General features: G+C 50.6%; 1 protein-coding gene across 6 annotated transcripts in view; it reads right to left on the bottom strand.

The window, feature by feature from the left end:
- Nucleotides 1-795: 795 nt before the first annotated feature.
- The window catches only part of LOC133348545 (peripheral-type benzodiazepine receptor-associated protein 1-like), a 151,751-nt gene continuing 126,507 nt past the window's right edge, over nucleotides 796-26,039 (bottom strand). For 2 of the 6 annotated variants that reach the window (XM_061561419.1, XM_061561415.1), the window contains 15 exons: nucleotides 23,983-25,089; nucleotides 22,013-22,164; nucleotides 20,266-20,599; nucleotides 19,477-19,715; nucleotides 18,120-18,263; nucleotides 17,542-17,691; nucleotides 14,551-15,615; nucleotides 11,947-12,055; nucleotides 10,977-11,143; nucleotides 10,171-10,339; nucleotides 9,253-9,291; nucleotides 9,000-9,103; nucleotides 7,205-7,276; nucleotides 6,432-6,548; nucleotides 796-6,230 (listed from right to left, as the gene is read on the bottom strand). In XM_061561419.1, the coding sequence (XP_061417403.1) occupies nucleotides 5,574-6,230; nucleotides 6,432-6,548; nucleotides 7,205-7,276; nucleotides 9,000-9,103; nucleotides 9,253-9,291; nucleotides 10,171-10,339; nucleotides 10,977-11,143; nucleotides 11,947-12,055; nucleotides 14,551-15,615; nucleotides 17,542-17,691; nucleotides 18,120-18,263; nucleotides 19,477-19,715; nucleotides 20,266-20,599; nucleotides 22,013-22,164; nucleotides 23,983-25,089 (4,625 nt within the window). In that variant the 3' untranslated portion in view covers nucleotides 796-5,573. The remainder of the gene's footprint in view (nucleotides 6,231-6,431; nucleotides 6,549-7,204; nucleotides 7,277-8,999; nucleotides 9,104-9,252; nucleotides 9,292-10,170; nucleotides 10,340-10,976; nucleotides 11,144-11,946; nucleotides 12,056-14,550; nucleotides 15,616-17,541; nucleotides 17,692-18,119; nucleotides 18,264-19,476; nucleotides 19,716-20,265; nucleotides 20,600-22,012; nucleotides 22,165-23,982; nucleotides 25,090-26,039) is intronic. The other 4 variants (XM_061561416.1, XM_061561417.1, XM_061561418.1 and 1 more) reach the window with 4 other exon arrangements.

Genomic DNA, 26,039 nt, shown 5'->3' with positions numbered 1-26,039 from the left:
TTACCAGCCTCACAATAACGAGGTGGGTTGGGAAGCCGGGTTACCTGTGTTCGATTCCCAGCCACGCTTCACCGCGACCCGGCGCGTGTGATCATCGTGATAAAGTATGGTATGTATTTGTATGTATGTTGAACTTCTTTCACACTGTATGTAGCCAACCGTGCTGATCAGAGGTGGTGAAGCAACTTTCTCCCCCACCAATCAATTGTGGGGAGCCCATCATCTCTACGTAACAAAAAGGCTCAGTCCCTTTTACATGCACCTTTACATCATCCGCACCTAGTTTACACAACAAAGGCTCATTCCTAGCAGCGTGCTTCTGGCGCACCGAACCTCACAAAAATAATATGCAGGGCCTACCTTAGCTCCTCCCACCGTCAACCAGTATATATAAAAATACGGTTTTCCTGTAATTTCTCTCACTTGATACAGCTATCGTGCTGTGACTGTTCCACCTGCAGACGGAAGCTTGTGTTGCTTCCGAAACGTCGTGATTTTTATTTTATTATAAATTTTAATTTTTTACCTACGTGACTTTACCGAAAAAACCTAAGAATATGAGCCCTTCATCTGTCAGTGCATTGACAAAGGGCTGTACATTATTATTTTAAGGTAACCTTAATGACAATGGTTAAATAATTAGTAGCCCGTGTGAGAAACTGTTGGGGCAGAGTGGACTCTTAAAACTGTTATCACATAAGCGGTGATTTGGCAAAAAAAAAATGCAGAAACCAGAAGCTGTGCCTCACAATACGAACAACATTACATGACAACAAATGAAAACGAACGTTTGAAAAATAAATGTAAAACTTTATTTTGGCTCAAAGCAGTCAAATGGGTGCAGTGTATGTACATGGAGACTACTGCAACTTCCAGCTGTGCGACCCATTGTCAGTTACACTGAGAACTCACAAAGGGCACACAGCAATAAAACACGCTGCCTGAACACGAAAATTTACACAAACACGTTACAAATTACTCACGCACGCACACGCCATGTAAAAAAAAACACTTACAACAATTGTACTCGATCTGAAAATATTGTGGAAAAAAAAACGCAACTCTCAAAACGTAACTTTTTTTTGAAAATAATCTCTCTTGACATAATGGCACTTGAACGGCTCATTAATTTCAATAGGTCGCTAATTGAATGTACTTATTAATTTCATTTTTCAGACTTGTACGGTTATCGATTTTTAGGTGTGTGGTCTATGATGTCTATCGGTCAATGTGGCTTCATTCCAAACCACCGGTGCTAATCCCAGACTTAGTCACTACAGCTCTGAGAGCTTAATTGCCGCTACACCCCACGTACGGTAGATACACTGTGAACAGAGTTTGCAAAATTAAAATTCAGCATTAACTTCAGCCAAATGGCAACAATTGTTTATAAAATAGGTCCACAAAAACATCACTGCCAAAAACTACAAACTCCCCAACCCAGCGAGAGCACTTGTCCGTTTGGAAAAAAGCCACAACAATACTTTCTTCTCTTGACACTTCTCTTCACCTGGAACGTATGTATGGCAATATCTCATGGCAAGAAATACAAAACTGAGGATCCTCTAATACAAACAATCCTACCAAGAGAAAGCCCCCACGTCCCAAAAGCCGGCTGGGGCCCTTAGGGATTTTGGCACTTTTGGGAGCCGGACACGACTCGCCGTTTTGGGGGGGCAAGCGCTTGGCACTAAGCAACCCTCACTGAACTGTGGCCTGCCCTCCCCACGGTCCTTAAACATTCGACGCAAGCTTTTCCTTCAACACCGGCTATTTCCTTCGACATCCCCTGGGAATGCCTCCAAGGCAAAGACAGCCCCCCCCCCCCCCCCGCACTAAGGCAATGCCGTTGTGATGCACAAAATGTGCGCTTACTGCCACAACCAAAGCGAGAGCACGCCGCCGCGGTTGCCAGCAGATGCGAACCCTGTTAATAAGTGTGCTCACCCGTGCGTACGGAGCAGCGCTGGGGGACCTTTACACAAGAGCCTCGCTACCCAGCCTCTACATCGCTACAAGCACACAAAGTATTCAGCAATAGATAGACATCAATGCTGTGCTCTTGGGAGTCACCCCCCCCATCTACCTCTGCCGCAGGAACCAAGTAAACTGCAGTACCCACCGGGATAACAACGCAGTTATAGTCATGACCTTGTACGGAGATGGGAACCACCACAGATTGTCTGCTGACATGCAGCAGGGGATGATTCCCATCTCTGTGTCATCACTGTGCTGTGTTAATATCTGCGCAGCAGAGACAAAGACAACTACAAGCGGGAACAGTTTGGTACATATCAATAACGCAGTTACAGTCATGACTGGTACAGGGATTGGAACCGCCATCGATGTGTGTAAGTGCAGCGGCGGTGGCAGTTATGGCTCAATGACCGAGTGCCTTTGCCAGGCTTGAGAGGACCCCCGAGTTCAAATCCTTCCACATTCCAGGTCCAGCGTGCGGGAAAAAACACAAGCGCCCCTCTCTATAAAGAAGAAGCGATCGATGATGCATCGGTGCACTGTAAACTATGAGCACAAGCCGTGCAGCACTGCATCTCTTCAAGGGCTGAGTAGGGTAGAGGAGTTACGTTTGCGTGAATCAATCTACACTGTGCGGTCTTCATTTCTGACCAACCGACCCATTTCCCCCATTATCTTATCCACCACCGAATAGACATGTAACAATTTTATTTTAAGATATGAATTTAGCGCATCTAGTGGCTATAGGGGGTCACGCGAACACATTAAAATATAATTGAGAATTTTTTTTTATTAATCAAATATTTTAGTTTATATGCACGAGTGTATCGTGAGCGCACGGATCAATGTTAATTGTCAATGTATGATCACGCAAGTAGTTATCACGAGCAACCTAATTGTTACACTTTGGTCAGTCGCGGGTTTGCGGGACACCCTTCTGAGCGAGAAGAAGACTGCATGGACATGTAATTTAAAAAAACCTTCACCAGTAGTGTGTAGTGTGATTGACATGGGCCCCCCTGGTGTATGACTAAAATGGAGCCCCCCTTTTAGAATTTGCCTCCTCTCTGGAGCCCGATGCCTCGGCTCTCCTGAAGCCCGTGGGCCCTGGTGCAGTTGCACTGCCTGCACACTCAATAGCTCCGCCACCACTCTTCACAATAGCAAGCAGAATGGTGGCCATCGTGCTGAAGGTCTGGTCCCTCTCCACGGATGAAGAAAACAATGCGTGTTTGTGTCAGACACCCGTCATCGCACAGATATTCCCATCACAGGCGGTAGGTATGTTACGATTCGCTCCTTGAGTGAGTTGATGAATTGTTACAATTCAGGGTCGCGATTCGATTAGAAATCAATTAACCTCTGCATATTTCTACCTCCATGTTCATCCTCTTTGCTGGGTTTTTTTTCTGTCGCGTACAGTTTTGTTTGTCCACCCATGAACCTAACTGAACCATTAGCAGATACTTTAAAATACATTGTCAATTGTTTATTCTTACGTTAATCAAGTTGGAATCAACTTTAATCAAGGAATGGATGCAGCCTTCCACGCCTGATTGGCATATAAGGGGAATATCATGGGACACCCCCATTATGGATGTGTAAGGGCCTATCCTTGAGCAAGTTGTCCCATAGCAAATGACAGAGTTGCTTGCTCCTTTCAGTAAATTCCATGTCTGAGGTCTATACAGTATGTCTAAATCATCCGCAATGTGCCCAGACCTTCTATACAGTATTTCTAAATCATCCGCAATGTGCCCAGACCTTCGCAAGCTAAGCAGGGTATTTTAATCTGGATAATGTTTGCATGGGTAGCAATTATGGTCGACGTGGGGGGCAACAGAGGGCGGTGCAGCAGATATCCAGAGCCCTTTGCACATGGGCCGGAGGTTCTCACCCAGCAGTGGTCTGACAATGCGCTGCACATGGATACACATCTCTGAGGCATCTTCCGGCATTGACAATCTGTCCTGCTCTTCACAACTCTCAGCAATCGTGGATCTGGGTTGTGACCACTTCCCTGCAGACCAGCTCTGACAACGTCCTTGAATTAAATAAATAATACATGTTACAACTTCTACGGCTACCAAAAACGCAACGCTTTGCCTCCTGGTATATTCCCTTCTGGGTACTTTAGTCGCATTTCGCAACCCCGACTCTATATACAGCTTATGATATAATGCGGTGTTATTTAAATTATAAACATAATGAAAAGGAATGCTCCATAGTGCAGTGTGGTGCCAATGTGGAGAGCACCATTGTGAGTATATTTATCGCAGAACCATTGCGAGTGATGACAACGTGAGAGCGCCATATTCCACTCCCAATCTCATCCACTTCGGTGCGGTGACAGCAACAAGTGGCAAAAAAACACGGCGTGCTGATACGTTTCACATCCGATGATTCGGCACTGTTTGATACACCCTTTTAAAGCTCCAGGCCTTCAACAAAGCGTGAGGACCGTGACGGTGGCTGTCTGCCGATGGCCCATCAGCCCACCACATTAGAATGCACAAAACAAACACCAATGCGTTTTGTTGGCGAGGTCCACGACCGTCTCCTGTGCCGTTGGGCGACGGCGAAAGTCCATTTCAGACGGTGTCCAGCCTTGAACAAATGCTCCTCTGGCTGGAGTCCACCTGCACTGAGAGACAACGGTCCACGAAGGACCACGACTTAAAACAGTGGTGGCTGGAGGAGGCGTTGGGGAAAGAATAGAATTCCCACTGGGAATTAAGTCAGTCATCGTCATCGCCATCGTCATCAGTGCAGCTCAGCAGAGTCCTGGTGAAGTGGCTGAGCAGCCAAGACGTTTACCTTGCCGTGTTTGTTTTTGCCCCGAGTGAATTTCAACAAGATTCTCACGTTATTTTTGTTTTACTCTTGTAAACTGTTAAGAGCCCTGCTATGTTGGCGAGGAATGATCATTGTTGGGAGGCCACTTGGCAGTGGCCGGAGGGCATCTGTTTGGTGAAAGTTCTAAGCAGGTTAGATTTTTCAGCAATCATTTCAGGTGCCGATTCATTTTACTGTCTTGTCATTTTTGCGATACTGCCATGCAAAGGGAATTGCCGACAGTTTGTTCCAAGTTGCAATGGCACCATCTCACCATTAACACTGCGGGTGGAGTGCGTGTGTCAGGGTGAAAATAAAATCACCAACTTCAGTGAGAAAATCCATGAGTTTTAGAAGAAAACCCATCACACTAGCAGTCGTCTCCACGTGTTGTGTCACCATCAACACGACTACTCCAACTGTTGAACCAGGAGTTTTCTTGCTCTTCTAAGCGTGGCTGGGCTCAATGTCGTGTTTGGCGAGGATCGAACCATTTCAAAAAAACATTTGCTTTCTCTCTTTTGGCCAGAGTAAAATAACACGCGAATTGGCTCGTCTTTGTTTTTCTTTCATAACACAATTTAGATCTTTGTCGCGTTACAAGATAATAATCGCATGAAAGTTTGATTCATTAAAACATCTCTTTATATTTCAATTTGATTTACTGCAGCTGAAGGGCTACATTTTGGGCAGCAAGGAACATTGCAGTAAAATACATTGTTGGACTGTTATTCTATGCTCCAACCACCTATACCCCCAGCCTATACCAACCTCCTCTGACCCAGGTGGCAGAGCATCATAAAATAACCCCCACGACCCGCACGACCCGCACGACCTTGGGACGCCGTCATCCAGCCAATGGATTGACAGAGGAAAGTGCACGTACTGGTGGTCGACAAGGTCCCATCGTAGGGCACCGCGCGGCGTCGAATACAAACCCGGAGCAGCATGGAGAAGCCGTGCCACCGTTCACCAACTGGGCCCTCGGTGGCATCTGCAAGCCGCGTGCTCACTGCTTCTTGCTGGGTCCCAGCTTCTTCAGGAGGTACTTGCCCTTGGAGAAGAAGCCCTTTCTTCTTGCGCGGCGAGCCCTCCAGGCTGCTGGCGGGGCTGGAGGAGGAGCCGTGCGTTTTAGGGGACCCGCCGCCGGACGTGGCCGGCGATGACAGCAGGGCGGACGCTTTTTCCGCGCTCGCCTCCTCGTCACTGCGACCCCCACCCCCCCCTGCTGCCGCCGCCGCCGCCGCTCCCTCAGCCGGTGGTCCCTCGGCCGGTGGTCCCTCGGCCTTCGGCGGCTGCGGCGCCGCCGGAGGCCGGGCGGCCTCGGCCGCGCACGCCGCCTTGCCGTCGAGCGGCGCGTCCTCGTGATCGCCCGCTCGGCTCTCGTCTTGCATTGCCTCTTCTGCCGCTTTCTCCGCCTACGGATGGTTGAGAATGAGCACGTGTCAAATGCAGCGGCAAGCATCCGACTGCCTCCGCCGCACGCGTGCTTGCCCGTGCATCCGATAACATAATTGTTCTTTGTTTAATGATTGGTTTGCGTTGGGTTTTTTATACGTATACATATTTTACGAGATTAATTATCCCATCAGATATTTCACAGAGCAGCCACCACTTGCCTGCTGTTCGTTGTCAGCCTCTCTCTCATCAGGAATGGACAGTGCTACCTCCAAGTCTCCTGGCACCTCCTCCAGGAAGTTGGAGGGTACGAGACCAGTCTGGCTGTTCAGTTCTCCCTGTGCAACAGGGCACACACACACACACAGTCAGTAATCCCATCATTAGCCAAATAGATTCATAACTCCAATATAAATCATAGACTACCATGCTGTGCTCATGGCTCATAATCTCTGTCCTCGAGGATTATTTATTAAATGAACCAGATTGTCAACAATAGCCACTGAGTAGTAGTGACTTCACCTTGGCACTTCTGCCACATCAGATTCACTTTGAGGCCATGTGAAGTGGTGCAGGAGGTCACGGCACACATACAGATAGATGGTATAGGTTAATTTACTAACTCATTGCTAAACCGAAGCATTTGTGATGATGTATGTGCGACGATGTATGCACGACAATGATGATGTATGTATGTTGTATGTATATTGAACTCCTTTTGCAACGTACGTAACCAACCGTACTAATCGAAGGTGCGGGGGAAGGACAACAAACTAAACACAAAAAGCAGTTCTATAGAAATTCGTTTTCAATCTAGATGATTTAAAAGTGCATATCTACAGTGGCTTCCTGATATCGGATGGAAAAGCGTTCCAGACGGCCGTAGAAGCGCATCTCAAAGCGCGCGATGCGGTGCCCGTCTTGGTTCGATGGTTAGCATGACCGCAGTGTGCGTGATGGTTTATGCTCCTCGTTGATGTCAGTGGCTTCTCACAAAGTAGAATCCATCTTCATCCATGTCTCCATAGATGGCGATGATGTCCCCAGCGGTGAAGCTCAGCTCGGCCTTGCAACGCACGGAGGGTGACAGGAAAGGGCACGGAAGATCTCGTAACGTTAGCATGGCCAATCAATCCCTGTCTTCAGTGCTAACACTCTGCTGCATTGATTATAACAAACCCTATCAGCATTTCCATTGGATAACCCATGATGAAAATTATTCCAATTGGCAACAAAAAATATTATGAGCAGAAGGTAGGACCAATTGTTTTCTAATTAATGAGTTAGTTCATCCTGTGTGCCTGTATTATCGGTGGCTGGAGTTTTATTATTTTATACTCGAAGCAACCTGTGGGACCAGGCAGTCGAAACAGAACAATTCATCGATCAAAGTCGTCTCCTGCGCCCGTGAAACGCGACTCGATTCGTCAGTGTAAAATCGATTCTTTTGATTTGCCTCTGTTAAATGTCATCGGTTCTCATTGACCTTGCGGCCTCTGTCAGGGCTGCATTCTCCCCAATGACACACATAGTCCCTTCTTGGATGAGATGGTGACCTCCTCAAATCCGAGCATTCGTCTCATTGTAAACAGAAGCCAAAGCACCATTGGAACTTCATTTGCCAGTAAAAATATGATAATTGGTTTTTTACCCTTCTATCTAGCAACAAAACTGACACCTTTTTTTTTACAAGGAGTCATGTTTACATAGACCACAATACCTGCAGTCATAATGCAAACAAAAACATAACTCTGATAATGTGCACTGTCCTTGAAGTTGATTGGTCCACACCCGAGACAGCTTTCCTTAGAGCCTAGTCTCACATGGGTTGGACCAGATGACGCCAAAAGGCGCACAACTCAAAGACAATGCACAATCAGAGTATGAGAGCTCGGGGTAAGCATTTACACCATTGGAACCTCATTTGCCAGGTGTCAGTTTTGTTGCAAGATAGAAGGGTAACAAACCAATTATCATATTTTTACTGGCAAATGAGGTTCCAATGGTGTAAATGCTTACCCCGAGCTCTCATACTCTGATTGTGCATTGTCTTTGAGTTGTGCGCCTTTTGGCGTCATCTGGTCCAACCCATGTGAGACTAGGCTCTAAGGAAAGCTGTCTCGGGTGTGGACCAATCAACTTCAAGGACAGTGCATACATTATCAGAGTTGTTTTTTGTTTGCATTATGACTGCAGGTATTGTGGTCTATGTAAACATGACTCCTTGTAAAAAAGGTGTCAGTTTTGTTGCCAGATAGAAGGGTAAAAAAGCAATTATCAGAAGCCAAAGCGTTTCTTGCCTAAAAAGTTCACCGCACTGTGGAGTAAGAGAATAACTCGGCGGAACGACCATCACTCTTGCAATGTTTATTTCGTCAATAAGTTGCGGCTTTGAATCATCCACTGTTATTTTCATGTTTATAAATTCAGGCAGACATCTGAATGCTTTATTGGCATGTATTTAAGGAACGAAACAGGAGGATTTCTCCACACTGAGCTATTTCGCTCAATTTCAGAAGTAATCTGGCCACAAATGATAGCTCAACGAAGTGGCTTATCACGTGGACATTTATAGCGGTAGCCAAATACTCTAAATGCATGGCTATAAATGTGGAGGGAAAAACCGAAGGACCCGAAGAAAAATCCACACGACCACAGGGAGATAGAGAGACACGCAAACTCCAAATATACATGCGTCAGGGTCGGGGATCGAACCCACAAACTCCTGCATACCAGGCGAGGTAGTTAACATCTCGCCACCCTGGATGCCCTCACCGTCGACATCTTACCTCGATGTCGACGTTGGGCGAGCTCTCCCGGGGGTCGTAGTCGAACAGGGCGATCATGCGGCGAGCGGTGACCCCCGCCTGCCAGCAGCCTCGCCCGTCCAGCCCTGCGGCAGCAGAGAACACGGCACGGCACCGTCATCACCACCACCACCACCACTCCACCGTCGCCGTCGCCGTCGCCGCAGTGAAACGCAGACAATTGAGTGGGGGCGAATGAATGAATTAATCATCAATCCGCCGAACAGGTACAAACCTTCTCGATCTTTTTCCTCCCAAGTTGACTCTAACGCGACTGAAAAAGAAAACAGGGAAAATAGAAATGGGAAACGGTAATCACGCAAAAGGCCCATGGGAAGCGGATGGGAAACACAGAAAGCGGCCATGTTTCAAGCGAGGCTCTTTCAAAATTTAAGAACCAGACTGAATGAACGTCATCTCATCTGAGGGATTATTCGAAATGTCGAGTGTACCTGCCAAAGCTCGAATCATAGGTGGATGCGAGACAAGGTGGTTCATGCATTGTGTAAATTCGATGACACACAGGTCAGTTGTAAAAGTGAATGCTCAAGTATTAATGGTCCTATACTTCTGGAACCACAGGGCACTAGCACATCGCTAGAAGGAATGATGGCCAGTGGTCATCGCTAACAATGGTGTGGCAGCCAGAGGAGGGAACACACTTGAGAGAGCATCGACCATGCAGATGAAGAAATTAAATCAGCTGTGTGAAGGCAGTAGATGGAGCTTCAACTCATGAGCACGAGAGATGGCGGACAGCATAGGGAGGCCTCTGTCCAGCAGCGGATAGATCAAAGCTGATGATGCAATGGAAGCAACGGCATTGACGAACATGGTGAGATGTTTTTCTCCACTCGGGACGCAGCCTGTGCCTTATGACCATATCACTGAAGTGCCAAACAATCCATTGTCGTACAGTCCCTTGGACCCTCACATCTACGCTCCCCACCTTCTCCAGCCAGCACTGACCAGCGTGGCGCAGAATTGTAAAACTTAGCTCCCCAAGACCGACAACGGCTTGCCGAGGCCCTCATCCGGCAGCGGACTGACAAAAGCGCTGTAACATTTAAACGATACGACTGGTATAGATGCACAGCAGGAATCATGTCCGTCCGTCCCACCGCCCACCACCCCCACCCCACCCACCGCGCACCTATCTGGTCGAGCGGCGCATCGGGCGGCAGGAACCCGCGCCTCAGGATCTCCTGCAGCACGGCCTGCTCCTCCACCTGCAGCTCGGACACCATGTTGCAGGGCACGAAGCCACGCTGGCCGCCTGCCTCCCCCAGGTAGAAGCCGTCACCGTCCTTGTCCCCGTACACCTGCGTCATCGTGGAGGAGGAGGAGGAGGAAGAATAATCTCACGGGATTCCAGCGAGCAGAGACGAGCGTCGATAAAAGCTGATGGTAAACCGCTTCAAACGACCTCGTCGCAGTTTAGAAGAGAAGCGGTGGCCAAACGAGGCTCGTACTTGAACGGGAGGCTGTCTGGGAATACCAAGTGATGTAGGCTTGGGTGGAGAGGTGGACAGAAGATGGTAGGGCAACAATAGATTTTTATAAAAGATTTTTGCAGAGGTTTGAGTGTTTTCTCCTGGTACATCGGTTTCCTGCCACGTACCAAACACTCGTGTAATTGTCATCTTGACTAGGCCCCCCCTCTCACCTTGATGACCTCCCCCCCCCTCTCACCTTGATGACCTGGCCCCCCCTCTCACACCTCGATGACCTCCCCCCCCCCCTCTCACCTCGATGACCTGGCCCCCCTCTCACCTTGATGACCTCCCCCCCCCCTCTCACCTCGATGACCTGGCCCCCCCTCTCACCTTGATGACGCTGGCCCCCCCCTCTCACCTTGATGACCTCCCCCCCCCTCTCACCTTGATGACCTGGCCCCCCCTCTCACCTTGATGACCTGGCCCCCCCTCTCACCTTGATGACCTGGCCCCTCCCTCTCACCTTGATGACCTGGCCCTCCCGGAAGGGCAGCTCCTCGTCGGCAGCGTCCGGGTTGGGCGACATGGACATGGGATCGTAGTCGAAGAGCGCGACGAAGATTCTCACGGGCACGACACCCTCCTGGGGGCCTCTCTCCGCGGCGCCGCCGGGGTTTGTCCAGGGGACCCCTGTGCACGGCGACGCGAAGCACCGTCACAACACTGTCCGCGCCACGCGGAGCGACACCGGCTGCTTGGCTCAAGACTACAATCCGGTTTTAATTCCCCATCTGAAAACGGCGTTGCAATTTTTTACAAAATTATAAATGCGGTTGAAGGTCCGGTCCATTCTAAATCTGTAGAGGAAGCAATGGGTGTTTGTTTGTCAGACTACCCGTGACAGCACAGATATGCCCATCGCAGGGTATTAGGCGCGTTCACTCCCCCCCGGCGATGCGATGAATTGTCATGATTCAGGGTCGCAATGAAATCAAAATATAGAATTGTTTTGGCATCTGTTTACCAGCTAGTTTGTCTTCTTTGATGTTATTTACCATCTATGGACAGTTTTCTTCCATCCATTAACCTAGAGGCAACATTTACATAGAATCGCAATAGTGATTCTTGCAAGAGCAGTTTGGTGCTTGCATCGCGAGCTTTCATGATTGCGGTTTAATCGACTAAAAGAAGGTTCGTTACACCCCTACTAGAGCAGCCATGAGCCTTTCGGGGAACATCAGCGTCACATTGCGGTGACAAACACATCGACACACAACATGAAACTAAATGCATGCCTAACACCGAATTAGCAAGAGGCATGGATATGTGACCTATTAGGGGAGCAGGGGGCTGGAGGGTGAAGGGTGGGGGGGATGGGGGACCAGTGGTCTTATTGGGGGGGGGGGGGCAGGAGCCGCAACACAAAACAGTTGTGCACCACTGCCCTAGACTAGAATACCGTGACAGAACGAGAGCAAGGCGCGTGGCTTCACCTGCATCAGCAGAAGGGCAGGCGTTGCCGGGTTTGGCTGCATCTCCACCGGGCGCCGATTGGGCGACGCTCGGCGCATCGCCGCTGGGAGCCGTGTCTCCGTGCTTTGGCTGTGGGGCACGGCACACGCATGGTCACACACGGCCGTTCGTGTCTGCCAGCGCCGGTACCGGCGTCAGCGTCCTTCATCTAAACAGCACGACGAGGATATGAAGATCCGGCCCTCCTCGCAGGATTTTACAGATTTTGTAATTAAATTGTTACTTCATCAATATATCGTTATAGTACCAAAGAGAAACAAGGGGAGATGTAGGTATAGTTTAATTAACTGTTTTTTCCATTCTACATAAACTCTTTGAGGGTCCTTCGTAAATCCCCTGCTAAGACGAGGGCCTCCCTGTGCCATGTGAGTCATGGGGGTTATTTGGCCATACTCCACCACGTTGGTCAGTGTGCACTGGCGAAAGTGGGAAGTAAAGACACGAGAGCAGTATAACAATGGGGTTTTGCCGGACTGGCCCTCTGCTGCCCACCATGTAGCCCCAGAGTCTACAGGAGGACCCTGGAGGTCACCCATCCAAGCACTATCTGGGCAACAGCCTCAATATGTTCAGAGATCGAATGAGATCAGGTGCATTCTGGGTGATTTGCACGGAAAATCATACGCATATTGCACGTACAATTGTAACGTACCTGTCGCAACCATGGCAAAGGGCTCATACTTGTCAGATAATACAGAATATTGTATTACAATTGCATGGCTCACTAGGAGAACTTTTTAACTCGTGCAGATAAAGCCACAAAGTGAGCAATCACTGACTAATACCGTTTTTGCAATTTGTTCGTCTTTTGTCTTGAGTGAAACGATTTTACAACCTAAAATTATGAAAATAAATGGCTACATAACTGCTGTGGGTTTTAGAACAAGTGAGACAATAGGTAAAAAATTAGAAAGGGTACAAATTGCTTTTAGTTATTCTTGTTGTCGTCGTATAATCAAACATGGAGATAATTATCGTTCTTTGCAGAATACGCAAATTAAGTTAATTGTGCAAGCTTTGTGCACTTCAAGGTCAAGATGTCTATTTTTACCAAATGCCTGGAAATTCATCGGGGGAAAAAAAGTCAACCGAATAAAATGGCACGTGCACTTTCTCCCTCCAAGATTTGAACAAAAGAACAAACGACTTTGTGAACATACCAAATTCTACAGCGAGTTGAAAGTGGTCCTACTGAGCCAAACTATCACATTTACCACGGATGTTTATGAAAATGGCGGTCTTCATGGCATTGCACAATTGTCCACAAAACACCTAAATTGTCCACGGGCTGACGGGAAGGCGTTCTTCTGCAATGAAGGTTCCGCTTGCCCAGAAATTTACGAGAGAAGAGACGAGACATGGGGCCAGCCACTGGGCCACGGATTTACGGGGGCCAAACGCAAATCCTTCAGCAGCAAGTACTCTAAACAGGATCATTGCAGAGGAACGTCCCTGCGGGGGGGGGGGGGAGGGCGCATGCAAATGGACAGAGGGCAGTGACGACGGCGGGCACGAGGACAGACACAGGGACCGCAAACTAAAAGCGAATGAGATAAAAAAACATGACACAGACACGGCACGTGGGACACAAGACAGACGCTGACACAGCACGTGGGTTACAGGGCGTAGAATGGGAGCCGTGTTTTCGTAGCGTCGTCGCCGGCGATTATTTAGAAAACACGAACCGTGAGCGGGCGGGTGCCGCCGGTGGTGGTGGTAATGGCAGGAGGTCAGCTACGACAAGGGAAGGTTTTACCTGTTAAGTCCTTACCGCCTTTCGAAATTAAGACTTTGTATGTTAAAACCCTTTATTATTATGCTTAAGTAGTTGTCCAAAGCAAAGTTTGCATTTATATTGGTAAGTGTAAAAGTAGAACATCGTACCGAGGTCACGTTGAGAACTTAACAGGCAAGTGGTGCTGGATGGGCCAGGAGGCAAAGTCTCCCCAGTCAGTTGACTCGCGTAAACTTCACCGACAAAGCTGCATACAAAATCTAACACTCGCGTTTTGCACGCCGTCAATTTCGTTCTCTCCAAATTTGATCTCTTTGTGTAATCTCTGAGGTCAAAATAACTGATATTTTTCATCTGTTTGTGGGGTTCTTTCCTTTAGAACCATGTCAGAAGTTGAATTTGAGCAAAAAAAGTGGCAAAATTGGAAAAGGCTTCGACGAGTCAACTTTACGGGCCCCATCGAGGGCAGCTGATAACCTCCCAGTCCGTCCTCTCACCGAGACACAGAGACTAACTCTCATCTACCAGAAATGAGGGGGCTACTTGCACAGATAACACAGCTGCCCAGCCTGCTCCCCACCCCATTCATTTGTCCTCTTTGTCATTGTCAAAAAAAATCCATTCCGTATATTCTAGAGGTAGCATCGACAATCACTATTGACACTCATTACGACTTAACGCAGGCCAATGGCTCTCACATTTGGGTATGTCAGAAGGGGTGATGGGACAGGGCATGGGGGCATGGACCAGGCAGATCGGACAGCAGTGTTCCTCCCTCCCCACCTCACCCGCCCTGCAACATTAACCCCGTCTGCCACTTTATTTACACCTGCTCCTGCCGAAAGGCCACGACGGCTCGAGTCCTTGCGGCACTACTGCGCTCCCGCTCACGAGGGTCCGCCCGGCTCGCCGGTAGCGCGGTTGCACTCGCGTCTCCCGTGCTGCTGCTGCTGCCGCCGCCACGCCCGCCACCGCCACTACTGCTGTCCCCTCCGGCCATCTCGGATCCGCGCTCCGTGTCCGAGAAGTCCTCTTCCACCGTGCTCTGCCGAGTGAGCCCTCGCTTTCTACTGCGCCAGGCGGCGGCCGCGGCCACCGGCCTCCCGTGCGTCTCCTCGACGTGCCGGCGGGCCACGGGCCGCTCCTTCTCCCCGTCAGACGTCCCATCGTTGGTGGGGTGGCGGCATTCCGCCGCTCGAGGCCTGGCCTTGGGGCTGCGCCGATTGTGCTCGTGTGACCGCTTGCCCCCGTCGCTCGGAGTGCGGCACAGGTCGGCCTGCGTCGCCGCTGCCCCTTCTCGGCCTTGAAGCGCTGGAACGTTGTCGAGGGGAACGTCCTCCGTGAAGGCGTCCGCGTGGCCCCGTTCCGCCACCGCGGCCTCGGCCTGCTTCTGTGCAAAGCGGCTGCGTCTTAGGAACCTGTCTCTCTGCACCGTGCAGCCCATCTTCTCCAGCCCTGGCCACACCTCCCGGCTCTCGTGGGCGATGCTGAAGGAATTCTTTGGGCTTTCCCGGGCGACTATGCCAAGCAGCTCAGGGCTCGATTTTCTGACTCTGCTGGAATGCTTGGGGCTTTCTCTGGGGACTTGGCCTGAACACCCAGGACTCCCACATTTGACTCTCCCGGGACAGTCGTATTTCTGCCAGAGTTTCCGACCAGGAGTAAGGGGGACATGAGGAGCAGCTAACTCCTCAAATGCATCCCTCAGGCCCCTCTCAGATTCCTCGTCCTCCTCCTTCTCATCGTCATCCTCCTCCTCGTCATCCTCCTCCTCCTCCTCCGTGAGCTCCGGGATGCTGAAAAGCTTTTTGCTGCATTGCTTCTGCAGTGGCAGTTCCAGCACGGCCTCCAGGCTCTCCTCGTCGCTGTCCGTGTCGCAGCCCTCTCCCACCTCCTCGCGCCCACGCCACGGCGTGCACATCGACAGCATAAGCGGCGACCCCCCCCCCTCCGCAGTGATCGCAAACCCCACAACAAGCGCCCAACACACGCGAAAGACTCACAGCGGGCAGGGTGCACCGTGCGTACGGATGGAACAACGCACCGACTTGTTAATTTGCCATTGGTGACTGCTACTCGCAATATGCGCGTCGAATTTCGCGCGCAAGAATTGATGTTGTTCTACTTGTGTGCGCCATGGGTACATGTCACCCGTGCCGCCACTAGAGGTGCTACCGTCCACAATCGTGTTAAAATAGAATCGATTTCTCGAACCGAATTACAAGCCTTAAAAGTGTCAATTCATCAAATTGCTGGCTGAAAAGAAATCGTTCCACCCCTTGGTGAGCGGCGAGCTCCCCCACACGTCGAGTGAGACGGAAGCGGAAGGTAGAGCCTCCGCTCGCTACTCACCACGTGCGCAAGTGGCTCCATCAGAATGCTCGCAAGTGGCTCGATCAGAATGCTCGCGCAAGCGGGCGACGGTGCCGCTCGCAGATGACGACCACACCACTCTCAACGCTCAAAAAGCGAATTATTCGATGGGCGGGCCGGAAAAACCAGTGATGTGGGGGAAAAAAGATGTTGACTGCAAACAGGATCCGAACTGACCTTGTAGTGCCGCACACACCGACAGAAAGACACAAAACGACAAACAACGGCGCACGCACGGCTAGGATAACGCAAAAAAAACAGAGGCGTGCGCAACGTTCCGTGCGGTGCACCGTGGTCGAACGAACGGCAGAAAACTCAGACTGTAGAGACGGAGAGGGGACAGGGAACACAGAGAGAGAGGCACCCCGAAGACATCGCTGTGGACAGGGAACAAGAGCACCAACGACCGGGGTGACAACACAACGGAAGGATGAGTGCAAAATAAGTTAATAAGACATCGGTAAGTTTGTCATCACACATAACGCACGAGTATATTAATATGAGTAAGGCTACGTGAGCTGCAGCATGGCGAGGCTGGTCGCCATCGGCCTGAGAGCGGCCAGCTGCCATGGGCTCGGCTCCGCCCTCACCCTGGCATTCACCGTGAAGCCACACGCACGGCAGTGGGCACCGTCGAGTTCACCGTGAAGCAGCACCCACCGCAGTGGGAACCATCGATAGAGCTTTGAACTTTGTTGAGTACACTACACTGCGCTGCACACTATTGCATTTGTTTATTCAAGTAGTTGTTTTTTACTTAGTCCACCGAATTTCCTGGATCTGGATGTTTTTATGTTCAATCTTTTCTCCGGTTTCAATTCGTCTCTCAACCGTTTAATCGATGTATACTCTTTCACAAAACCCTTCCGATTTTTTCCACTGGCATTCACTTATAATTAGGCATATTTTTGCCGAAAGGTCAGCTAGTATTGTACACTTAAATGTATTTGATTTATTAACGTATAATTCTGGTATAGGCCAGTGTAATTAACGAATGTGCTAAGTTTATTCCAAGCTACAGTTTGAGTCTCATTGCCCGCTTACCACACTGATTGGCTGCCTCATCCACCAAGTGGTGCCGTGAGTCTGGGTGGTGCTGTGAGTCTGGGTGGTGGCGTGAGTCTGGGTGGTGGCGTGAGTCGGGGTGGTGGCGTGAGTGTGGGTGGTGCTGTGAGTCTGGGTGGTGCCGTGAGTCTGGGTGGTGCTGTGAGTCTGGGTGGTGCTGTGAGTCTGGGTGGTGCTGTGAGTCTCGGTGGTGCTGTGAGTCTGGGTGGTGCTGTGAGTCTCGGTGGTGCTGTGAGTCTGGGTGGTGCTGTGAGTGTGGGTGGTGCTGTTAGTCTGGGTGGTGCTGTGAGTCTGGGTGGTCCCGTGAGTCGGGGTGGTCCCTTGAGTCTGGGTGGTGCCGTGAGTCGTGGTGATGGTGACAGTGAGTGTGGTTGCTCCTCACCCTGAGCGGGTAGTTGAGACGTCGGCGCTGAGCCTCACTGCGCTTCACCGACTCGGACATCAGGTCCTCCTCGTCCTCCTCCAGGATGTCGGAGAGCTCCGAGCCACGGCTGCTCTCCGTCTGGTAGCCCTCCAACCGAGGCGGCGGTATCTACGTGGGAGTTGAGTGTGGGGAGATGGGTGTGTGAATTGGTGGGTAATTGGATAACCACGTGATTGAGTGGCTGAGTGATAGGATGAGTGAGTGGGTGGGTGAATGAATTGTTTGGAAGATGAGTGAGAATACATGGGTGAGTGAGTTAACAGGCGAATGAGTGAGTTAACGGGTGAGTGAGTGAGTGAGTTAACGGGTAAGCGAATGGACAAGTGAGCGAGCGGGTGGTTGGGCTTGTGGGTGAATGAGTGGACAAGTGAGTGAGTTGATGGGTTAACAGGTGAGTGGGTGGGATGGTAGGTTAGTGAGTGGATAGGAGGGTAGGTGAGCGAGTGGACAGGTGGGTAAATGTGTCAGTGAGTGAGTGAATCAGAATCAGAATCTTTATTTATCCTGGAGAAATAAGTGGGGATGCTAGGTCTGACCAGTCGGTCCTGCTCCATCTCCCGAAGAAACTCCTCCATGGAGCTGCACAAGGGCTGCGTGGAGCCGTGCTCCTCCTCCGACTTGGCCTGCGACGCCTCGGCGCAATCGCTCTCTCCGTCTGCCGGTGGCACAAACCCCACCACCTGCGCAGGAGACAAACCCCGGTGGTGACGGCGGAACTTCCGATACACGCACAGTGGTGGGCATCGCGATTGGCAAATGTACAAAACTGTACACTGCAGTGACCGAGCACAGGTCCAAAGGCCAAAAATGCCTAGCGACCAGCAAGAAACAACACCGTTGAAGATGTGCCAGAAGAGATTTTATGTGTTTATTCAATTAAGCAAGGTTATTTTAAGAACTTGGCAAAAGAAGGACGATGGGAGGAAATTACAAAATCAAACAGTGCTAGAAAACAATCAGAAAGGTAAGTGATTTGACCTGCAGTTGCAGTGGTTTAACACTGCATGGATGAGTAAGGATGACTATGGGTGAGTATGGGTGAGTATGGGTGAGTATGGGTGAGTATGGGTGAGTAAGGATGAGTATGGGTGAGTAAGGATGAGTATGGGTGAGTATGGGTGAGTATGGGTGAACATGGGTGAGCATGGGTGAGTATGGGTGAGTATGGGTGAGTAAGGATGAGTATGGGTGAGTATGGGGAGTATGGGTGAGCATGGGTGAGTATGGATGAGCATGGATGAGCATGGGTGAGTATGGGTGAGTATGGGTGAGTAAGGATGAGTATGGATGAGCATGGGTGAGTATGGGTGAGTATGGGTGAGTAAGGATGAGTATGGGTGAGTATGGGTGAGCATGGGTGAGCATGGGTGAGTAAGGGTGAGTAAGGGTGAGTAAGGGTGAATATGGGTGAGTATGGATGAGTATGGGTGAGTATGGGTATGGGTGAGTATGGGTGAGTATGGGTGAGTATGGATGAGCATGGATGACTATGGGTGAGTATAGATTAGTACGATGGGCATGGATGAACGTGGATGAGACGAAACAATCTGGTAGACTAAGTCCTCAACATGGGTGGAGGATTTCGATTTAAAGCTTTCGTGATTGTAGGGATTCATCTTCTTGATTCTTTCGGTAAAGTCTTCACTTGAGGACGGCTGCTTGCGTTGTGGCCGAAACGTCGTGAGAATTATTTATATGTTTAATTTTTATTATTTTATTATTTCCCTTTTACGTGACTTTACCGAAAGAACCAAGAAGATGGGTGGAGGAAATAATGAGTTGCATTCATGGCAACAGCAACCACGGTGGTAGTAGCGATAGAAGAGTGCTACGGAGGCGACAAATTGTCTGGGCCCGGGGTTAGGGCAGCCACAAGCAGGGCTCGTCGCTTACCTCCGAGTTGAGCAGCCGGGGCGGCTCCGCGAACCGGACGGCTGGCACTATGGGCGAGGGGGTGGCGTCGGCCCTCGCCGGCGATCCGGCAGCACACAGCTGCACCGTGGCGAGAGTGTCTGGGACGTCTCCCATCGACCCTGTGTCGCAGGGGATTTCCGTGGCTCTCAAGCGAGCCTCGTCCGTCAAAGTCTGGCCCGAGGAGTCAGTGGCGGGGTGGTACCACGCCTCCCCTACTGCTGTTCGCAATAAGAGGCAACATTTTTAATTTCTGGTATTTTTTGTCACGAAAATTCAACCCCCCTCCCGCCCGCCACACATTTTACGAGCTCTCGGCGCCATGTCACGCGAACAATGGAACTCTTTGTGTTACAGGACAGCCCATTAAAGTGAATATCGAACAGAGCTACTTCTGAAATCTATTCAAGTGACTTCTGATCCACACAGTAGTGGGCGCTAATTTCCCACCCACTCTGCAACTGAGAATAATGTTCGTTACCCGACGGCCAAACCAAATTTTTTTTTTCTCTCCGCACTGAAATGCCGAACAAAATTAAATGCGATTGGGTTTTTGTGTGTGTGTGTGTGTGTGCAGTCATTAGTGACTGGGCTGAGACCATCGACTAACCACACTCCCGAATCTGGGGTAAATCACAGACGGCTGCCTGGATTTAAACCCAAGATCTCGGGGGATGCCAGCTCAGCGCTGCCACCCGGCAACAATATTGCTACTTAAAGGGCTTAAAACGCCACGTTTGATCAATGTCGCGGCTTGTCACCGGCACTGACCGGCCATCGGCTCCGCACGGGACGGGCTGCCCCACCCGGCCGCGTGGTTGCACATCTTGAGCTTGCTGACCGAGCGCGCCCGTCTCGTGGGCGTGCCGCTGCCATCCGCGCCGGCGTGGGCCCCGGCGACGGGCGACGGCGGCGGAGGCGGCGAGGGTCCCTCGGGGCTCCCCGTCGGGTCTGGCGGTGGCGGGAGGTGGAGGAGGCGGGCGGCGAGCGAGTGCGGGGAGCTGCCGCGCGGAGACAGCGTGCGCACCGTGAGCGAGGAGCTGCCCTCGCAGAGCGACGAGTCGAGCACGGCGCTGCCCGCCGTCGGGCACGCCACCTCCAGCACCTGCGCCATGCGAACAGCACGGGATTCATGATTCACTCCGGTCAGAATGAGAATCTTTATTTATAGTGGAGGAATATGATGAGCTGTGACCCCTTTTTCACAGATGTCCAGTATGGGGTAGGACAGAAATTTGCAACAACAATGTGAAAACAATTCTAGATTTGAAGCTTTCGTGACTTCAAGGATTCATATTCTTAGGTTTTTTTTTTTTTCGGTAAAGTCACGTAGGTAAAAAATTAAATTAATAAAAGTTAAATAAAAAATAAAAATCACGACGTTTCGGAGGCAACACAAGCTTCCGTCTTCAGGTGGAACCGTCACAGCCCGACAGCTGTATCAAGTAAATGAGAGATTACAAGAGATACCACTCCGTATATATAATGGTTGAGGGGGGGGGGGGGGGAAAGGCCAAGAACGGAATGTGAAAACACAATAGGAGTGAAAAAATATAGAAAATATAAGCAAATCACACAAAAAAATACACGTTTACTTTACCAGGTGAAACCCACTGAGCAATTAGCTTCATTTTCAGAAGACACCTGGCCACAAATGATAGCTCAACAAAGTGGCTTATCACTTACCCCACCTTAGGAATGTGAAATATTCACTAATTCCCAGGACTGGTTGGAGAGTGACAAATAACCCCTCTCGCGATGAAACAAATTGTTCCAATTCAACGTCGCGTTCGAATTTAATCGATAACTCGTTGGCATCATTGTGAAAGCAGTGACCTCTCGTGGCTGGAAGGGTCATATGAACTCATTAAATCCAAAGCACACGAATCAAAACGTTTCACCAGGGACCGAGAGTCACCTGACTATCCAAGGTCTTAACAATTGATATTAATTGATGAATCAACATGCCGTTATACATCCAACGCAGAGAGTTTCACCGCATTGCTGACGCATGACCATTCTAAGCAAAGGCATTTTACTGGCAGGAACCTCCTGGTTACACCAGCCCACAGGGGATTATTGTGTCCGTCCGTTGGGCAGGGAGGGGCTGGGTGGGGAGGGAGGGTCTGGGTGGGGAGGGGAGGGTCTGGGTGGGGAGGGGAGGGTGGGGAGGGGCTGGGTGGGGAGGGTGGAGCTGGGTGGGGAGGGGAGGGTGGGGAGGGGCTGGGTGGGGAGGGTGGGGCTGGGTGGGGGGTGGGAGGGGTGGGGCTGGGTGGGGAGGGGCTGGTCACCCCGTGGTGCCCTTATAAAACTCAACGTTTAACCTACTCACGCCGGCTTGTGCCCGCCCTCACAGTCGGGCATATCTGCGGAATACACCATGCCGCCGTTGAACCTGGCCATTGACCGAGCAACCCAACGTTCCTACCAGCTCCCTCCGCAAGGAATGTTTCGCAGAGTATACTTATCAGGCTTCTGTCGGGTGTGTGTGTGACGCGTGGCAAGGCCAAGCCCTCACCTTGGCTCCATCGGCAAAGATGGCGTAACCGGTGACGCAGGAGCCGTTGGAGGAGCCCATGGCGTCGATGGTGACGGGGAGCCACGAGACGAGCAGCGTCCCCGTGCTCTGTCCGGCCTCCACCTGCACGTGAAGTGGCGCGTCTGGCAAACCTGGGGGACAGTAGAGGTGGCGAGATGATAACTACCTGGTATGCAGGAGGTCGTAGGTGCCGTTTCGACCACGACGCCTGCTGTATATGTTGAGTCTGCACGTGCTCCAAGTGGTCGCGTAGATTTTTCTCCGGGTCCTCCGGTTCTTCCCTCCACATTTAGAGTCAGCGTGCGTTTTTAGAGTATTTGGCTGCTTTAAATTTCCAAGTGAAAAGCCACTTCGTTGAGCTATCATTTGAGGTAGCCAGGTCGCTTCTGAAAAAAAGGCTATAAAGCTCAGTGGGCCTTACCTGGTAAAATAAAAATAGTTCACATTAGTATTTTGCTTTAAAATAACATAGAAGCACCATTTCACGAGTCAAAGTAAATGACCGGTTTGAACTATTGCGGAATGGCTACCTCTCGAAAATATGGCTCATAGAATATGTCAATGTCCTGACACACACACTAAACTAAATGCACCTTCACCATGTCAGTGTGGATGAGAAGGTAATTTTGTCAGCGTACCGTCTGACATGTGGTAATTTTCACGAGCTTTTGTCTAACTTCTCAGGAAACGGTGTTCAGATCATTTCTGTTTGAATTATAGTCCCCATTGGCTGGCACACTATGCCCTCTGTATCATTTTATACCGACGATTACCCACGTCTTTAAAGTGTCCCAGATGTACACGTGGAATTATGCAACGAGCACTTTCATTACAGGTCCCTACAGAAAATCCATATTCTTATTTATATATTGAATTTCAAAAAGCTCACAGCTTCTCTTGCCCTGTATATAATCTGGGCAAATAATACAAGAATACATATGCATAACTTCTTTACCAACAACGCACACAAGTGTGAAGCACAAAGTGTTAATGTGGATGAATAACAAAAACCACACGCGTAATAAAAGAAGAAACTTCACTCCAATTAAAGATTGATTTCTTGAGAGGGGGTGTGGAGTTGACACGTAATGAAATGTAGGCAGCCACTTCATTAATATTGAGTTCACAGTCGTTGTTGTACGGCATGAACCCCACTCCTTAGACCGCCCTCACTGGCTGCTCCATTGACAGCTGTGCCAGCCACTGATTCTCGGTAATAAAACCATGAGATTAAATAAAGTCAACCTCCTCACAGCAGATAACTAAAGAGACAGAGCATATCTCAAAAATTAATCTTCAGTTGGAGTGACATTTCTTCTTAATGGAGAATACAGCACATGAGCAGATAGGCAGATCGATAGATGGGCAATAGATATAAAGGCAGGACAGGCAGGCAGGGCCACATCGTCTGGAATTTCCTTCTGCCCCCAGCCATCTGTGCTGTCGCCTCCCTGCCCATTTTCAAGACAAGGCCCAAGACTTTCCTTTTATCACTCTGTCTCTGTTCGACTAGCTCCATAAAAGGTAATATAAATAAACACACTCTTTCTTTAAAGCATCTTAAGACGTGGTCCCATGTAGAGGCTGTGTGGATACCAACTCCAAATTGTAAAATAAAGGGGAAAAAACCTTAACAAGGCTCATACAATGATGAACGATTACACACAATCCAAACTTTCCCCTAAGCCAATTGCGAAAATTAGAGGATGCAAGAAAAAAATTCTACATATGGTATTCCAAATGCACACTCACACGAGCCCTGATGAGCATCAGGATTGACTCAGGTACATCAAAACACACTTGTCTTCTCAACAACATCCTCTTATTTTAAATAACGCACCTCCGATTAGCACGGTTGGCTACATACGGCGCGAAAGAAATCGCTACGACCCCCTCCAGTCATCGACCACCTACTCCAGCCGAGCAGCGACACGGACGATGGGGCGCACCTGCGGGTGGCGTCCTGAACGCGATGCTCGCCTCCCTGCGCCGCCTCTCCTCGGGGCTCGGCTCCCAGTGCGACCGCTGCGGCCGCGCCTCCACCACGACGCGGTAGTGCCGGTCGGGTTCCAGGCCGAGCAGCGTGAACGCGCGCACGCCCGCCGCCACCTCGCCGCGCTCCTCCCCGTTAGCGCGCACCATGTGCGCGTGGCTGCTGCTGCTGGGCAGCCACGTGAGCACGGCCGACGAGGGCGTCATGTCGCGGACCGCCAGCTGGCGCGGGGCCGGCGTGGCGCCTGCGCCCACCAGGAGGCTGCAGAGCGCCGGGTCCGAGAGGCCCCGGGCCGTCACGCCCTGCACGGACACGCGATACGAGCGCGCCGAAAGCTCCAGCTTCTCCACCAGTGCCTTGGGCTTGGCGCTGGCGCGTACGTTCATCCGCAGCTCGTCGTCCACCAGCACGTTGTAGCTCGTGGGTGCCGCGGCGGAGAAGGAGGCGGAGGAGGACGAGGAAGTGGAGAGGGACGGCGACGACGACGCGGAAGTGCGAGCCGGCGGCGGTAGCAGCGGCGGCGGCTCCCAGCTGATGATCACGCTCTTGGCCAGCTGCTTGATGAGGGCGATGCCGCGCGGGTGACGGACGCGCGGGTCGTCCTGCAGAGGCGGTGCTTCTTCCGCGTCGATGTCCTCCGTGCAGTTGGGAGTACCGAGCCGCGGCAGTGATTGACCGACGTTGCAACCGTACGGCGCGCCACAGCAGCGGTGTGGAGTCTCGCTCGAGCGGCCGCACTTACAACTAACGCCGTCGGTGCCGCACGGTGGCGCCGGGCACGCGCACGGTGGCGCTGGCACCTCGGCCCGGCACTTGTTCTGGCAGGGGTTGGGGCACTGGCCGGGACAGCACTGTCCTTCCCAGCAGACGCTGCAGGCTGAGGCGGGACGGGTTCGGTCACGGTCGGGGCACGAGTGGTGATGGTGGTGGACATGGTGGAGGTGTTGCTGCTGCGACAATGAATGCTCGCCCTCCATCTGGTGGAACGCCACCAAGTCCTCGTCGGAGATGCGCTCGATGAAGTTTGAGGGGACGAGGCCTCTCCTGCCGTCCATCAGCTCTCCTGCACAAACGCAGTCGCAGCCTGAGTTTGGACCTCCCAAAAATGAACGCCAATTGGGTGATTATAACAGAACAGGAGAAAGCCTCATTGATGGTGCTCTATCGTTCAGCAACTAATGAAAGCTAATCGCAGGCACAATATGGCTTCCTGCCAGTACATGAATGAGGAAATGTAATAGAATTACTTTGGTAAGCAAATTTAAATTAACGTTATTGAATATGTATTAAATTTTACATGTTATTCTAATTAACTCCAAATTCTACTTATATTGTCTTTATAAAATTAGTATTGGATTTTTGCCCATTTGTCCGTAATTTCATGTGATTTGTTCATATTGAATATGCCATTAGTGTGGTGATTTATGTATTTACACATATTGACCCAGAGTCATTTTTCTTCACCTGCTTACATTTTACTTTGCAAGTAATTTGATAAAAATGTTGCTGTACAATGTGCTTATTTTGACCGTTTTATCCTCGATGGGGGCTCTTTCCACATTTTAAGCAAAGACCGCCCACAGATCTACAACACAAGTGGATAGCAATGTGGAGACGATGAGGAGCAATGGTTAGACTGTCCTTTACTCGCGACAGCACCGGTCAGGCATGGAACTCAGGAGAGTGGTAATGGGCCACTAGGACAGAGGTGCAGAGGCTGGTTAGGGAGGCTGTAGGGGGGGCTGGAGGGGCCCAGCCCCACACCCCTGGTGAAGGATAACCGCCCCCGACCGCCCCCCAGGATAACCCCCCCCCCCAGTAAAAAAAAATTTGCTACAAAAATCTGCACAATTAAGCAATTGGCATCGCAGCCTTTTTCTCATACGCATATCGGGGGTGAGAGATGGAGCAGAATTGTATTTTAGACAAAAAGCAGACCGTTACTGATTCTGTTAAGTGTAACAAAAAATGTTGGGTAGTTTGTGTCATGTCCCCACCCTGAGTTATTGTATG

The sequence above is a fragment of the Lethenteron reissneri genome, chromosome 27 (genome assembly GCF_015708825.2).
Source record: "Lethenteron reissneri isolate LAM-NWPU_2019-01 chromosome 27, ASM1570882v1, whole genome shotgun sequence".
In the NCBI taxonomy this organism is placed as follows: Eukaryota; Metazoa; Chordata; class Hyperoartia; order Petromyzontiformes; family Petromyzontidae; genus Lethenteron; species Lethenteron reissneri.
The sequence above is the reverse complement of the archived record's forward strand: the minus strand, read 5'-3'. Positions and strand labels throughout refer to the sequence as shown.